This window comes from Podarcis tiliguerta (assembly GCF_965153285.1).
Source record: "Podarcis tiliguerta genome assembly, chromosome: 9".
Lineage (NCBI taxonomy): Eukaryota > Metazoa > Chordata > Lepidosauria > Squamata > Lacertidae > Podarcis > Podarcis tiliguerta.
In genome coordinates, this window is record NC_139542.1 from 25,709,248 (window position 1) to 25,723,888 (window position 14,641).

Here is a 14,641-nt window from a genome sequence, read left to right on the forward strand (position 1 = left end):
CCCAAAAACGCGCAACCCACAGCGTTCATAACCCGAGGTATGACTGTATGTCTTCATCCGTACATTTAATACATTTGCATCGTAAATATTTTATAATTTTGTCTCTGTAGTATTTTATATCTCTTTAAGCTGTAGCATTGTATGTGCTTTGCTTTTTGCACTAGGTCCGAGACACAACACAAGAACCTTGTGGGCGCTTGTCATTTATGAAGGAGCCTAAATCTTCTAGAGGCCTTGTACATCAAGCCATCTGCAATCTGAATATCACATTGCCAAATTACACAAAGGTACTGCATAATACAATGAAAAGATCTTTGCTCACATACTAGCCGGCACACTGAAATTTCAGAGCTCCTAATCCCTGGCTTTGTTTTGCACAAACTACAAGGAGTGGCTTATCTTTTGGGTTAAGTGGCTGTGAGTTTTTATTTTTAAGACTTTAATTAAACATTTTTTAATATTACATATAGAGTAGGATTGGGGAGCCCGTGGCCCTCCAGATGTTGCCAAATTACATCTCTCAACATCTCCTCCCATTGGCTGTGCTGGATGCAGTGGATGGCAGTTAGATCAACATCTGTAAGGTCATAGGTTCCTCACCCCTAACATAGAGGGTGCATTAATTATAGAGTATTCTCTAGGTGGGTGGCTCTCACACCATGGCCTTGAATTGGCTCAGCAGCATCGATTTTCTGAGTTAAAAGTGTAAATACTGGGGATTATATATATCCAAAGAGCCAATACCAAAAGAACCCATCATATGATACTTTGCAGATTTCTTGAGCATTAAGCCTAGTAGTTTGCTCAGACAGAAGTGTAGTGCTGGAGGAGAAAGACTGCAAAGGCACTTTAGAGTCTGGGTTCTCATATATATCACCTTCCTGCCCATTCCAAGTTGATCTGTGATCTTCTGTTTATTTGTGTTCATAGGGAAGTCATTAAATGCATAGAACAGAGTCTCATGTGCATGATGTGTGTCTTCTCACTTTCATTGGAATTTAAAGTATTACAGATTTAAGCTTGAAAAATCAAATATGAAGAGAGAGCAATTAACACATGCAATGTTGTTACATTTTCTTTGACATTCCAACCATGTATTTTCAGGGTTGGCACAAGACCTCCACCGCCACCTCCTCACTTTTGGGGGGTAGCAGCATAGCATTGCCCTGCTTGCTTTCAACAGTATTTGCTGTTGTCACAGCAATTCGGTGACATTCCTCAGAACAGGACATGCCAAGCAGCCAACAGGAGTGATGGTGGGGGCAGCCCTACAGGTGGTGAATGGAGGTTCACAATCTGCTGCCTCTCTCAATCCACTGCCTGAGCCAGCATGGCAAATGGCAGGTCTAATCTTGTATACTTGGGTCAGGCTTGGTGGTTGAGAAATAGTATCTTGGCTTCTTTGAAATGCAGTAATAAAAATCAAGAAAGAGCCTAAAATATCCAAACAGCTTCCCACTTTTTACTTATCTTAAGTCCCCAGCTTAAGAAAAATAATGAACTGATTCTCTTGTTCCCTTTTTTTCCTCCTTAGGAAAAAGTGCAGAAATAGTGTTCGTTTTGTACTCTTGCTAATTGAATATGACCAGAAATCATTATTTTCCTTTAACTGCATCCTATCTTTTCCTGCTCTGTTTTTCTCTTTTCTTGCATGGCATATTGGGCTGAAAGGAATCAGAATCAGATCAAGAACAGGAAGAAGAGGTAATCTTGCTAATAGATCAGTACTCTATAAAACCCCTGTGACCAAAATTAAAATTCCCTTGGGTATGCATGCGGAAGTTCACCAAGTCTCCCTGCAATGCACTCATTCATGGCCCCAGAGTCCTCGAACTCTGAGGAGCAACTTTTCAAATTGCAAAGAGCTGCAGCAGGAGGGGGGGGAAGATAAAAACACAGTACGTGTGATCTTTTAAATTTTTATTTGAGAATCTGAGTCATTGTTTATAAATGCATTTAAAAATAAATAAATAAAATTGATTTTAAAAAAATAAAAATCAGAACTGTTTAGATGCAGAAATAAATATGAAGTTGATTTTTTTAAAAAAATGTCAGAAATCAGTGCAGTGATACACTACATACTAAAACTCATTCAGATGCAATGCTAACCTATTATAAGAATGAGCCTTAGGTTTGTGCACTCCTTCCTCCTCTCTATTCCTTCCACGTTTTTGTTTTAGCCACAGTTTATTATCTCCATTTCACCTTGCATTTTAAAATTTAGAAAGGTGGTGATGAATATTATAATAGAGCTGTATTGTTTCTATCCCCCCCCCCCAAGCAAACATTGCCCTCTCCCTCCAAAGAATTTCCACAAGGTAATAGAACCTTAGATACCTACTGTGTTATCAGATGCATAGCTGGCATCTTAGGACATCTCAAGCTATGTACGTGGCTCCTACTTTTTTACTAACAAATGTGCCAATATATTGTTCTTGCACTTTTGCAAGTCGAGATACGAATAACCTGCTTGCCGCTTCCACCTTCTTCACTGTTTCTCCCTGTCCTGCTCAGTGATCTTTCTGTGCAAATTCCAACTTAGAGCCTAAATGCAACAAATTAACAATTTAGATTATATAGTTTGATAATAGCAGGAACTAATTACCAAGGTTCATCAGTGGCTTAAAGGCATTGCTAGCTCTTATTAGAATTCAGCTTGTCTGGACAACCAGTTACCGTATTTTTTGCTCTATAGGACACACTTCCCCCCTCCAAAAATTAAGGGGAAATGTGTGTGCATCCTATGGAGCGAATGTTAGCTCCTTGGCTTCAGCAATAGCAACACGAAACCTCCAAAGCGCAGAGGGAGCGCTCCCTCTGCGCTCCGGAGGCTACGCGTTGCTTTCGCTGAAGCCTGGAGAGCGAGAGAGGTCGGTGTGTCCTATGGTCGGGTGCGTCCTATAGAGCGAAAAATACGGTAAGTTGCAATACTTATCAGGAAGGCACTCCAATTGAATCCAGTGGGTTTTACTTCCAAGAAAGTGTATTTAGGATTGACCTACAGGCTTCAATGGTAAATTGGCTGGTGTTCTAAGGGATATTTCTCACTGGTTGTTATGACTCAAAGTGCTGTAACCATTTCACTCTGTGTTCTCTTTCAGACTGACATGACATCAGAAAAACGTAAGATTGTAATAAAAATGTTATTTGTCTAATCATTAAGTTAAGCATAAGAGAGTGTGCAAATTCTAATTGCCACTGATGATATTAATTTTCTAAAAGAATGATATAATAATGTAAATTTAGCTTTTAGCTTTTAGATGTTATTAATATGTTACTAATAATTAAAAGTACTAAGACAGTTCATCTAAGCATTCACTTTCCTTTTGACATCCCCTGGTGACCCCTGCTATTGCTGTTAGGCTTGTATAAATCCCCATATTTTATTTCATTTTTTATTTTGTATGTATGTTCACATAAAGTCATTGCATTTTATAAGTTAATTACAGTATCACCTTTAAAGATTCAGCTTCTATAGACTACCTTCATTAAATTGTTTACATGCAATATGCATGTCCCTGTGTATAAAAGTGATACTGTTTTAAGTAACAAAGTTCCATAATCCATTCACCCTCTCTTACTTTGGTGAAGTATTTCTGAAAAACATATTTATGTATTGGGACATTGTCACTAGCTATTATTGATTATACCTGTAGTTGGAAGTGGAGCAGGACAGGAAGGGGAATGATGGCAACAAGTGTTGGGGTAAAATCAGGTCACAAGTTCACTAAATTACAGCTTCCAGGCAGATCACGGCATGGACAAAGGACCAAAACAACATGGCAGCCCTGCTACCAGTGATACCTTTCAACCCAGCTGCTGGAAGGTCAGCTTACGCCACTCATGTTGTCTGCTTTCACGAACCAGAAGCTATGGAAGATACTGCAGAGTGCAAATTGAGCGGAAGTGAGCCATTGGGCCCATAAGGCCGTACTCAACCTGTAGGTGGAGCATGTAGTACCCCACTTGCCCTAATGCTGTGGCCCCTGCCCAGTGCCAGTCCCCAGTTAGTTGGGCCAGAGTTCCTGACACGAAAATGAAAAATGAAACAATTAACATTTGCTATAAGGGAGGCAAAAATTCTGGAACTAAACAGACATTGACACAGGCAAGTGAAATTCTTTCATGGCCCCATCAGCCAGCAGCTGGAAACATGCAGTAAAAGAAACAGCTGCTTTTTCAGAAGCCTGGAAGGGCAGGGAAGGAAAACACTGCCATGAGTCCAGGCAGGGACTTGAACCTATAGCCCTGGAGTAGATCAGGTGGCAAAGTTCTCTCCCTAGTTCACCCTAAAAACTCACCCAAGAAAGGTCACCAGGCAGTGCTGAATTGCCAAAGGCAGTTTCCAGGCCATAGTGGTTTGGTCTAGGTGGGAGCTGTGCAAGGCAGCCCCATTCTTCCACTGGGCACAGTCGAAGTCCATGGCTAAGGGAAGTAAGAAGTATAAATTAAAAAAGAGATCGTTACATTCTTAAATAATGAACTGTTTTGTAAAATGACTTCTGTTAATAATAAATAAATGAAAACAAAATTACTTATACCCCGCCCATCTGATGGGGTTGCCCCAGCAACTCTGGGTGGCCTCCAACAAAACTAAAAGTATAATAAAACATCAAACATTTAAAACTTCCCAATATAGGGCTGCCTTCAGGTATCTTCGGAGAGTTGTATAGTTCTTTATTTCCTTTACATCTGATGGGAGGGCGTTCCACAGGGCGGGCGCCACTACCGAGAAGGCCCTCTGTTCCCTGTAACTTCACTTCTTGCAGTGAGGGAACTGCCAGGCCCTCGGAGCTGGACCTCAAATGATCAGGAAGTTACACTGGAAGCTACTTTTCAGCAGAAGAATGGGAGGTAAACATTCTTAAAATACATCATTAAATAAATCTTTTCATGCAGAATTGCAGGCTGCCTTGGGTCAGGTTCCTCTGTCTTTACCTCCTCTCTAGTTGGGCTCCTCCTCTGCTCTGCTTTTCTTCTCCATGATGCTCATTTCTTGGCCTTTTGGTCAAGTTACAATATCATCTAGTCTCAAAGTTCAACCAATTCCACGCGTTTGTGTTGCTAAATGATAAGAAATTTTAAAATGCTTTCGTTCACACAAAACCCCTGAACAAATATGAGGGAGGAGAGACACATTACTCTGAAGTAAGTTTTACTGTAAACATATCCCTGATGCTTTATATGTTAATAGTGGGGGTGGGAACAATACTTCACCATAGTATGTTGCATATGATTTTAAGCCTTTTTCATTTATAACCATCTTAAGTTTTGTTGGTGTCTTTTTTCCTTTTATTTTATTGTCAGGATACTTACCCTGCAATGTATGCAACAGCTTTGCTTTGCATGGAAATAACTTGGCTTACATATATATGTATATGTACTGTGTCTATTTGTGTCTGTGTGTGTGTATGTGCCCTGTATGAATGTTTTTGGTTGCCATGCATTACATTCCCCCCTAACCTATGAATTCTCTGTTGAGCTAGTCACAATTTAAAATTTCCCTTCCCACTTTTTTATATTATCATCATCATCATCTCTTTCCCCGTGATTTCCCCTCCATTTGTTTGAATAATGAGGATGTTCCAAGGAAAGAACCATTCCTCTTGAAATAAAAGCCTGTGTGTGTCTGTGTCACCATCTGAATGTAAGATTCCCCTTAGATGAAATGCCGGTTTGCAGCTGCCTCAGATATCAATGCATTTCATTTCCTCTAGATTATCTCAGAATTAAATGTAAATACACAACTTCTAACTTTGGTTCTTAAACAAAAGTTTACAACCGTTTACCTAATTTTGGCTCTGAAGTTTGCTACCACTGGCTTTCTCTTTGAGGAGATCAACTTCCAACCAACTTAACAATCTCCCCCCACCCCACACACCTTTGTTCTCTGTTTTTATTTGAACATTGATCTGTAACATCTGGACAATCTTGAGATGCCTACCTTTGTGTAAATTCCACTATTTCTTTTTCTTGCCCACTTTTGTTTTTCTAGTGTCCTTGGTTGATAAAAGCTTTGGTGTTGTATGTGTGTGTGTGCTGTACTGCGAAAACTAAGCAAGTTATTTCCTGCCCACTTTCCTTTTCAGTTTTCCCCCCGTTAGCTTTGCTTTGCTTTTTTTTCCACCCTCAGATTTGTGGATCCACCATACCCAGACAGTTTTGTTGACCCTCCTACCGCTGCAATCAAAGACAGTCATTTCAGTCCTGATTACATTTTTTCAATCTCTATTTTCGATTTCCATTTATTTCCAATGTTTTTCCCCATTTGCATCAAAGATGATGATGAAACAGAATCTACAGAAACATCTGTCCTGAAAAGTCACCTTGTCAATGAAGTCCCTGTCCTAGCCAGCCCAGACTTGCTATCTGAAGTCTCTGAGATGAAACAAGATTTGATTAAAATGAGTGCCATCTTGACCACAGACTCAGCTGAAAAGTCAGGCTCCATTAAGGTGAAGGACCTTGTGAAAGCTGCCGATGAAGAACCTGGAGAACCATTTGAGATCGTGGAAAGAGTTAAGGAGGATTTGGAAAAAGTGAACGAAATCCTGAGAAGTGGAAGCTGTCCAAAAGAAGGGCCAGTTCTTCAAAGATCCAGTTCTGAGAAAGAGCTGGCGGAAGAAGAATGGGTCCTTGTAAGCGATGAAGAAATAGAACAGGCTAAGCAGAATGCTCCGCTGGAAGTTACCGAGCCTGTTTGCACAGAAACTAGAATAGGCAAAGGGAAAACAGAGAAAGAAAAGAAAGACATGGCGGGAATGATCGATCATCTCAGCCAAGATCTAAAAGATTACATGTCACTTAATGAAATGCAGCCTAAGACATTACAAGAAGACATAGTAGAAGAGAGATTTGAAGCTGTGGTTGTAAGCAGGGGCTCTGAAAAAGGTGGGGGAAGCCAAGAGAAGAAGCAGGTCCAGCAAAAACCTACCTTGGAAATTAAAAAACCAGTTAGGAAGAAATTAAAAGATAAACAAAAGCCAAAGGATGAAGAAACCAAAGGAAAGAAAGAACATTCAGGACTAACAAAGTTCAGCTCAGATGAGTCTATAGATGAAGAGGTAGGGTTAGCCCCTGCAGAGCCTTCCAAGGCAACAGCTGTGTCTCCTGTTATAGAAGAAACTCCTATTGGCTCAATCAAAGATAAAGTGAAAGCCCTTCAGAAGAGAGTGGAAGATGAGCAGAAAGGACGTTCAAAATTGCCTGTTCGCACCCCAGGAAAAGAAGGGGCAACCGAGAAGTCTGTTGCAAAGCTATCGCAGCCTAAAAAAATTATTTACAAAGCGAAACCCCCATCGTCTCCCTCTGCCTCAAAGACCCCAGCTTCCCCCTCTGCCTCAAAAATGCCAGCTTCCCCTTCTGCCTCAAAAACACCAGCTTCTCCCTCTGCCTCAAAGACTGCAGCCTCCTCCTCTGCCTCAAAGATTCCCGCTTCTCCCTCTGCCTCAAAGACTGCAGCTTCCCCCTCTGCTTCAAAACTCTCCTCTCCCTCTACTAAGAAGCCAGCTGTTTCTCCCACAACTAAGAAGCCAGCTGTTTCTCCCACATCTAAAAAGCCACCCGTTTCTCCCACATCTAAGAAGCCACCTGTTTCTCCCACAACCAAGAAGCCGCCTGTTTCACCTTCTTCTAAAACAGAGAGACTTGAAGAAACGATGTCTGTTCGTGAACTGATGAAAGCCTTCCAGTCAGGTCAAGATCCATCAAAGCATAAGGCTGGACTTTTTGAGCATAAGTCTGTGAAACAGAAACAGCAGGTCTCTGAGAAAGAGCCGGCTAAGAAAGGAGCTGCTCAGGCAGACACTGAAAAGAAGCAGGCAATGACACAAAGAGACACACACAAAAAAGATAGTCCAAAAGGTAAAAAGAGCCAGGAACCTCAGGCAGAGGCAGGCTTGCAATCTAAGAAAGAGGCACAGGGTACTCTGAAAAAAGATTTAGCCATGCAGCAGACAAAGCAGCAGAGTAGTAAAACTGCAGAAAAAGATGTTCCAGCAACTGATGATGACAATGCAAAGGGTGTGGCCCTGACATCTGATGACCAAGGGGATACTGACCTTCAAATCAGCCCAGACAGAAAGACGTCCACAGATTTTACTGATGTCATAAAGGAAGAGCTTGAGGAGAATGATAAATACCAACAGTTCCGGCACATTTCAATTACCGAGGAAGGTGAGCTTCACTTAGATCAAGTACTGACCAGTCCATTCAATGTTACATTTCCATCAGAATATGTGAAAGATGGTTTTTTGCCCGCTCTCTCCTTGCAAAGTGGTGCTCTGGATGGCAGCTCAGAAAGCCTTAAACATGAAGGCATAGCAGATTCTCCAGTTGGTAGCCTGCTCGATGGGACCCCTCAGATCAGCTCTGAGGAAAGTTATAAGCATGAGGGATTGGCCGAAACTCCAGAAACAAGCCCCGAGAGCCTCTCTTTTTCACCAAAGAAAACAGAAACTGCTGACCAGATGGAAGAAACAGAATTAGCCAGTACAGTGCAGAGAGCAGCAGAGGCACATTCACCAAAGGGACTTTCTCCAACAAAAAGTGAAAGGACTGTTGCTGACAAAGACATAAAAGTTATAATCGGCTCAGAGTCCCTCTCTCCTCGTTTGTCAGAAGAAGTAGAAGTTACAACCTCCAAAGAAGAGATAGGCAAATGTACAGATTCTAGCTCAACATTGATTGATAAGGATGCTGTCAGGGATGAGTTATCTATGGCTACTGAGCAAGGACATTTAACTAAGTTATCTGAAGTGCATGATACTATTTTAGAGAAAGAGGATCAGGCATCCTTTGAGCACCATGCCATTAGTAGAGGACTGGAGCTTTCACTTCCTAGCCAAGACAGTGAAGGTCTTAGCCCAGTTGCAGATGAATCCTTAGCTATAAGCCATAAAGATTCATTAGAAGCAAGCCCAGTACTGGAAGATAATTCCTCCCGTAAAACACCCGATTCCCTTGAGCCTAGTCCTACCAAAGAATCCCCCTGCCGCGATTCTCTTGAAAGCAGCCCCGTAGAACAGAAAACAAAGACTGGCTTCCCTCCAGGACCTGGTCCCATGCAGGCTGCCTTTGCCAAAGCAGAAAACTTCCCAGAGCTGACACCTGTGCGATCTAGACTTTTACGTGACCCCGATGGCAGTGCTGAAGATGACAGTTTAGAGCAAACCTCTCTTATGGAAAGCTCAGGGAAAAGCCCTCTTTCACCCGAGACTCCCAGCTCCGAAGAAATTAGTTATGAAATCACACCCAAGACAACAGATTCGCAAATGCTCTCAAACATACCCAAGTCAGCTGTGATTCCTGAAGTCAGCGAAGAGCCGGAAGATGACCCCGAAGGTGAGCCGACGAGGAGGTTCACACCAGAAGAAGAGATGTTTAAAATGGTGACTAAAGTCAAAATGTTTGATGAGCTGGAACAGGAAGCAAAGCAGAAGCGGGACTATAGAAAGGACCCCAAACAAGATGATGCTGCTTCAGCTTCTGATTTGGAAGCTGCGTCTGAACTGGAATTTGCACCCTCGCCGCCTGTAGAAGATGATGCCATACCTACTGTACTCACTTCTGCAGCTGAATCTAGAAAGACTTCTTCCTCTTCAGAAAGTGAGCCAGAATTAACAAAGCTGAAAAAGGAGGCTGACTCTGGGCTGCTGATGGAGCCTGTAATTAGGGTGCAGCCTCCTTCACCTCATCTTTGTCACAGGGGTTCCAGTTCTAGCCCTGAAGAAGCAGGGTTTCAGCCTATTGAATCCAAGCAGCATGAATTTGGTACCGAAGAGGACAACACAGAATCAGATAAGCCAACAGAGGAAACCAAAATGTCTGGTGACACCTCTCTTGCCTCAGATACTAGCATCATAGCACAAGCTAGCGAGTCCAAGTGCTACAGCACTGATGAGAGTGACACTGCTAGCCCTAATGGCCCCATGATGCAGCCTGAGGAGGCATTCTACCATTCTGTGGGTGGTGACGCCCCCAAAATAGCTGAGTTATATGAAAACTCAGCGGCGTCACACAACCAGGTTGATTGTGAGAAAGATGGTGGAGCATCTGAAGAGGTAACACCCAGAGACATGGTTGCCATGGGAACCAGAGGGGACTCCTGTATCCCTGGCTCCTCTCATTGCTGTATATCCCCAAATGATGAATTGGCTACTGTTGTTTCACCTGTTCACTCCCCTTTTGGAAGTGATTTGGCTGAAACTAACAACATTGTAGAGATGGCACAAAGGGATTTTTGTAGTGTAGAACACTCTGCAGACCATTCGCCTCAAACAACCCAAAAGGGTGACCCTGAAAGGAATGCAGATGATGTTGATGAAAGCAGTGCTCTGCCTATAACAAGCCCTTATGAAAATGTCCCTTCACAGCACTTTTTTACTAGCACTGAAATTAGATCAGGAACTGGTTTAAGGATGACAACAGACCAGTCATCTGGGGTTCATCATTCTACTGAGGTAGAAACTACCTTCAGTGAGGAAATTGCGCTGACCAGTTCCCTTTGTACACCAGCATCTGTAGGTTCTGAGGTTCAGACCTCAGAAGATATCTATATGGAGTTAGAATCCAAACATGTGGACATCTTTCAGAAACAATCAACTTCAACATCAGAGGCCACGTCACTAGATGAAGCTGCTCTACAAGATATCAGAGATGAAGCTGAGAAAATAATCAACCAAGTGATCATAACCAGGACAGATGTGGATTCTGACAAGTGGAGTCAAATACGTGAAGATGATGATGCTTTTGAGGCTCGGGTGAAAGAGGAAGAACAAAGGATATTTGGCTTAATGGTAGACAGGAGATCACAAGGCACCACACCTGACACGACACCAGCCAGGACTCCTACAGAAGAAGGGACGCCTACCAGTGAACAAAACCCCTTCCTTTTCCAGGAAGGGAAATTGTTTGAAATGACAAGGAGTGGTGCCATTGACATGACCAAGAGGAATTATTCTGATGAAAACTTACACTTTTTCCAAATGGGAGAGCAGTCTCAGGAAGATGTGTCCTTATCTGAAGAAATGAGAGAAGCCGAAGGCCTGGAATCTCTCCAGCAGGAGCAACCCCCAGTTCCATTTGCATCTTCTGAACTAGATGAAGCAGAGATGCCCATAAAAGGCTCACTCACGTCTGTATCAGAGGATGAGGCCAGTGGTTTCTACACCACAAAGGGGGATATTAAATCTAGAATCCCTATTAAAATGGGCATTTCAGCCTCTTCAAAGTCACCAAAGAAAGAAACTGCTGCTTCTGATGATGATGACTTCTTCCCTAGAGCTGATACTGAAGACATGTTTGACAGCTCCCAGGTGCCTTGCCCTGTCTCTCCTGAGCAGACTGTGATTGATGTACAGTTAGATTTTTCAACAGTCACTAGGTCGGTGTATGCTGAGCAGGAAGATGATTCCCCAGACTCCTCACCAGAGGAGCAGAAATCTGTGATTGAAATCCCCACTGCCATCATGGAAAGTGTGCCTTCTGAAAGCAAATCCAAAATTCCCATTAGGACAACTCCCGCTGCATCCCACTCATTGCAACAATCAGAGCTTGAGAGCCTTCCTTCAGATAGCTTTGTTGAGGCCCTAGAGGAATCGGAGGATGACCCGTCCAAACCAAAGTCTAAGATTCCAGTCAAAGCAGTTTTCCAAAGAGTTGAACAAGAGTGTTTGTATACAGAGACGTCTGTCTGGAAGCCAGAGTCAGCTAAAGCGCTTGACAAAACATGCAAGCTACCTGCGAAACAAGAGATTAGGAGCAAATCTGAATCTGATGAAAGTGCCTCCGTGGACTCAAAGGCTAAGCGTTCAGTCAAAGCTAGAAGCTATGCTGAGGCCGAAGCAGAAACCAGAGAGAGGGTGGGTGAGATGAAGCTTGAGGTAGAATCAGACGAGCAGACGACTTCACGACCAAAGATATTTCCTTCGCGGTTGCCCGTTAAGAACAGAAGCGCCTCAGCTTCCCGCAGTGCTGTTAGTCCCACTAAAGAAAGTAAGGAACATTTTTTTGACCTTTACAAAAACTCCATAGAGTTCTTTGAAGAGATTAGCGATGAAGCTTCCAAATTAGTGGATAGACTTACTCAGTCAGAGAAAGAACAAGAATTAGTTTCAGATGATGAAAGTAGTAGCGCCCTAGAAGTTTCAGTTATTGAAAATGTGCCATCCATTGAGACCCAGCAGTCAGTTGCCGAGGACATCTTTGACACCAGGCCCATTTGGGATGAGTCTATTGAGACTCTGATTGAGCGTATTCCTGATGAAAATGTCCCTGACCATGTTGAAGGTATTTGCCAGCCATTGGGATTCCCTTTGCTACGCATGTCATGAATCGCAATTCTTTGGTTGTTGTTTCTTCCCTTCTTTCCCCCTTGCTTTTTTTTGTGTGTGGTTTGTGTGTCTCCTTTTTAAAGCTTCCTGTGGTTGTCAATGTGTTTTGTGTAAGCTCCGTTTGTTTTGTTTTATGTTGTGTATGTATTTTACTATCCCTGAAACAATCTCAAGATTGCACACTGCAAATGCTTACGCAAAGGATAAAACAGCAATATAGTATTTTTTTGTTAAAACAACAACAACATTTGTTCATGTTGTTTAACTAACAAATTTAGAGCATTATTATTTCGCTTCTAATACAGCTGACCACGCAAGTTTTAGTTTTTGGATTCTCTTCACTATAATTGAATCACTTTGCCATGAATTACTTTTGACACAGATGAACCAGGTAAGATAAATATAATTCAGGATATGCAAGTCCATATAGCTGTGCCAAAAGCAAAGTTATTAGTGCCTTAAAAAAACTCCAACCCTTTTATTGTTGCTTTAATTTTGCTTGGCACCATTTACTAATGGAAGGTGGTGCACTGGATTTATGAACTTAGTCATGTTAAATTCAATGCCCAATGTTTAGATCCATTTTTTAAAAAAGAACTTCCTATAATAGCACTAAGGAGCAATAAGAGGAAAATATGGTAACTGAATTTTGAGCTGTAGAGACTATGACTTCAAATGCATACATAGGAAAACAAAAACTCAAACTCTGCTGGTATCAGATTGGCTGTTGGGGTTATTAATTCTTGCTGCTTTGGTGCAAATATCGCTGAGAAAAAGTGTGCACTTGCTTTTGCATGCCTTCTTTGTAAAGAGCTAGGAATGCAACATGTTCTAGCAAAAAAACAAACAAACAAACTTAATACTGCTAAATACTAATGCTGCACAGATATCATGATCTGGAAATCTTTTTGATGGTTGTAAGCAGTGCAATTTTTAAAATATGATGCTCTTAATGTTTGAAATGAAGTTTCGGATACATCACCTAATATTGCAAATATGAGTTTGATGGCCATTTGCCATTACTTTAAAGAGGCATGAAAAAACATATTTCCTGCTCCAGCAAATTATTTATCTTTCCCTTTGTTTTGTTTTATTTTAAATGTTTAGGAGTTATGAGCTCCAAAATAAAATTGAGGACAGTGTTTTCCAAAGCCTCCAATACCAACTCAATTAAGCGGGCATTTTAAATAAAGTGCTTTGTATTCAAATATTTCCATTCTAGCTACATACCAAGAGCTTTGGTTTCCTTTGAAAGCAGACACTGTTAAACACTGGCCTTATTTTATGGAGTCTCTCCCCGTGAGGCAGATCAGTTTTGCCTTAAAAACAAAACAAAAACCTGTCCTGTTTGACCTTGCTTTAGATCAACAGGATGATCAAGAAAGGATAGAGGAAAGACTGGCACATATCGCTGATCACCTTGGATTCAGCTGGACAGGTAAGCTCTAATGTGGTTGAGATCAGAACCATCTTAGGGAAATGAAACTTCTAGCTCTTCTTCCCTATGTGTTGAGACACCAACTTGAATTACAGCTGCCTACCAGGGACGGTAGCTGTAGATCCGACTGGCATGTTTTATTACAGATTTTACTTAAGTTATTCCTACATGCTCAGGAAAAGCATTGTGTGAATTCTTAACACAGAGAACGTACTGAGATTTTGATCCGAAATGGCTGCCAGAATGCAGGTGCTGGATAGTAAAAGTAATCCCTGTACGGCCACTTTTGTTTTTTGAGTGAAGAGCAACACATTTGGCTTTTTGAGGCAGAACAGCAGATGGTTCTCATCCACCCAAGGTATACAGCACCCAAGGCCGATCAAGTTATCTTAGCACAGCATGATACATGACATCCAAAACTCAAATCATTAACAATTTGCTTCCCTTTTGTGATGTACCAAATCAGCTTAAAGCAACTGCCTTATTCTACCTAATGTTTGGACTGGCCCTGGAGAAGAAAACCAGATATAGCTTCTGTTTCCTCTAAACTGAAGCTGAGATGTGACAAATGTGAATGAAAATAGCTAATACCCTACATGTAGTTGAAGCTACAAATAGTCCCTAGGTAATACACAGAAGGATATTGGTTTCACAAGAAAGGCAGGTAATTAGCAAGGATGCACCAAACAATTCTAGACATATCTACTCAGAGGTAAGTTTTATTGAGTCAATAGGGCTTGCTCTCAGAAAGCAGGCATAAGAATGAAGCCTAACAGATTAAATTTAAGTGGGACAGAGAGGGAAAGTGAAGTGGTGGATGATGCCATCCCATCTTCAAAATCCCCACAAGTTTTTCAGGGAATAGGATGGA

The 14,641-nt window shown here is 41.8% G+C and overlaps 1 protein-coding gene and 1 long non-coding RNA gene across 52 annotated transcripts in view; one reads left to right on the forward strand and one right to left on the reverse strand.

Moving 5' to 3' along the window:
• Positions 1-14,641, forward strand: part of ANK2 (ankyrin 2) — a 313,351-nt gene that overhangs the window by 281,433 nt on the left and 17,277 nt on the right. For 20 of the 50 annotated variants that reach the window (XM_083456921.1, XM_083456961.1, XM_083456918.1 and 17 more), the window contains 5 exons: positions 165-287; positions 1,672-1,704; positions 3,102-3,123; positions 6,280-12,288; positions 13,696-13,770. In XM_083456921.1, the coding sequence (XP_083313047.1) occupies positions 165-287; positions 1,672-1,704; positions 3,102-3,123; positions 6,280-12,288; positions 13,696-13,770 (6,262 nt within the window). The remainder of the gene's footprint in view (positions 1-164; positions 288-1,671; positions 1,705-3,101; positions 3,124-6,279; positions 12,289-13,695; positions 13,771-14,641) is intronic. The other 30 variants (XM_083456942.1, XM_083456952.1, XM_083456950.1 and 27 more) reach the window with 4 other exon arrangements.
• The window catches only part of LOC310685435, a 36,288-nt gene continuing 23,364 nt past the window's right edge, over positions 1,718-14,641 (reverse strand). The window contains exons 2-3 of one of the 2 annotated variants that reach the window (XR_014515252.1): positions 4,302-5,064; positions 1,718-2,545 (exon numbers count right to left, since the gene is read on the reverse strand). This is a non-coding gene — a long non-coding RNA (uncharacterized lncRNA). Of the gene's footprint in view, positions 2,546-3,129; positions 4,026-4,301; positions 5,065-14,641 lie in introns of those variants that run through there. The other variant, XR_014515253.1, reaches the window with a different exon arrangement.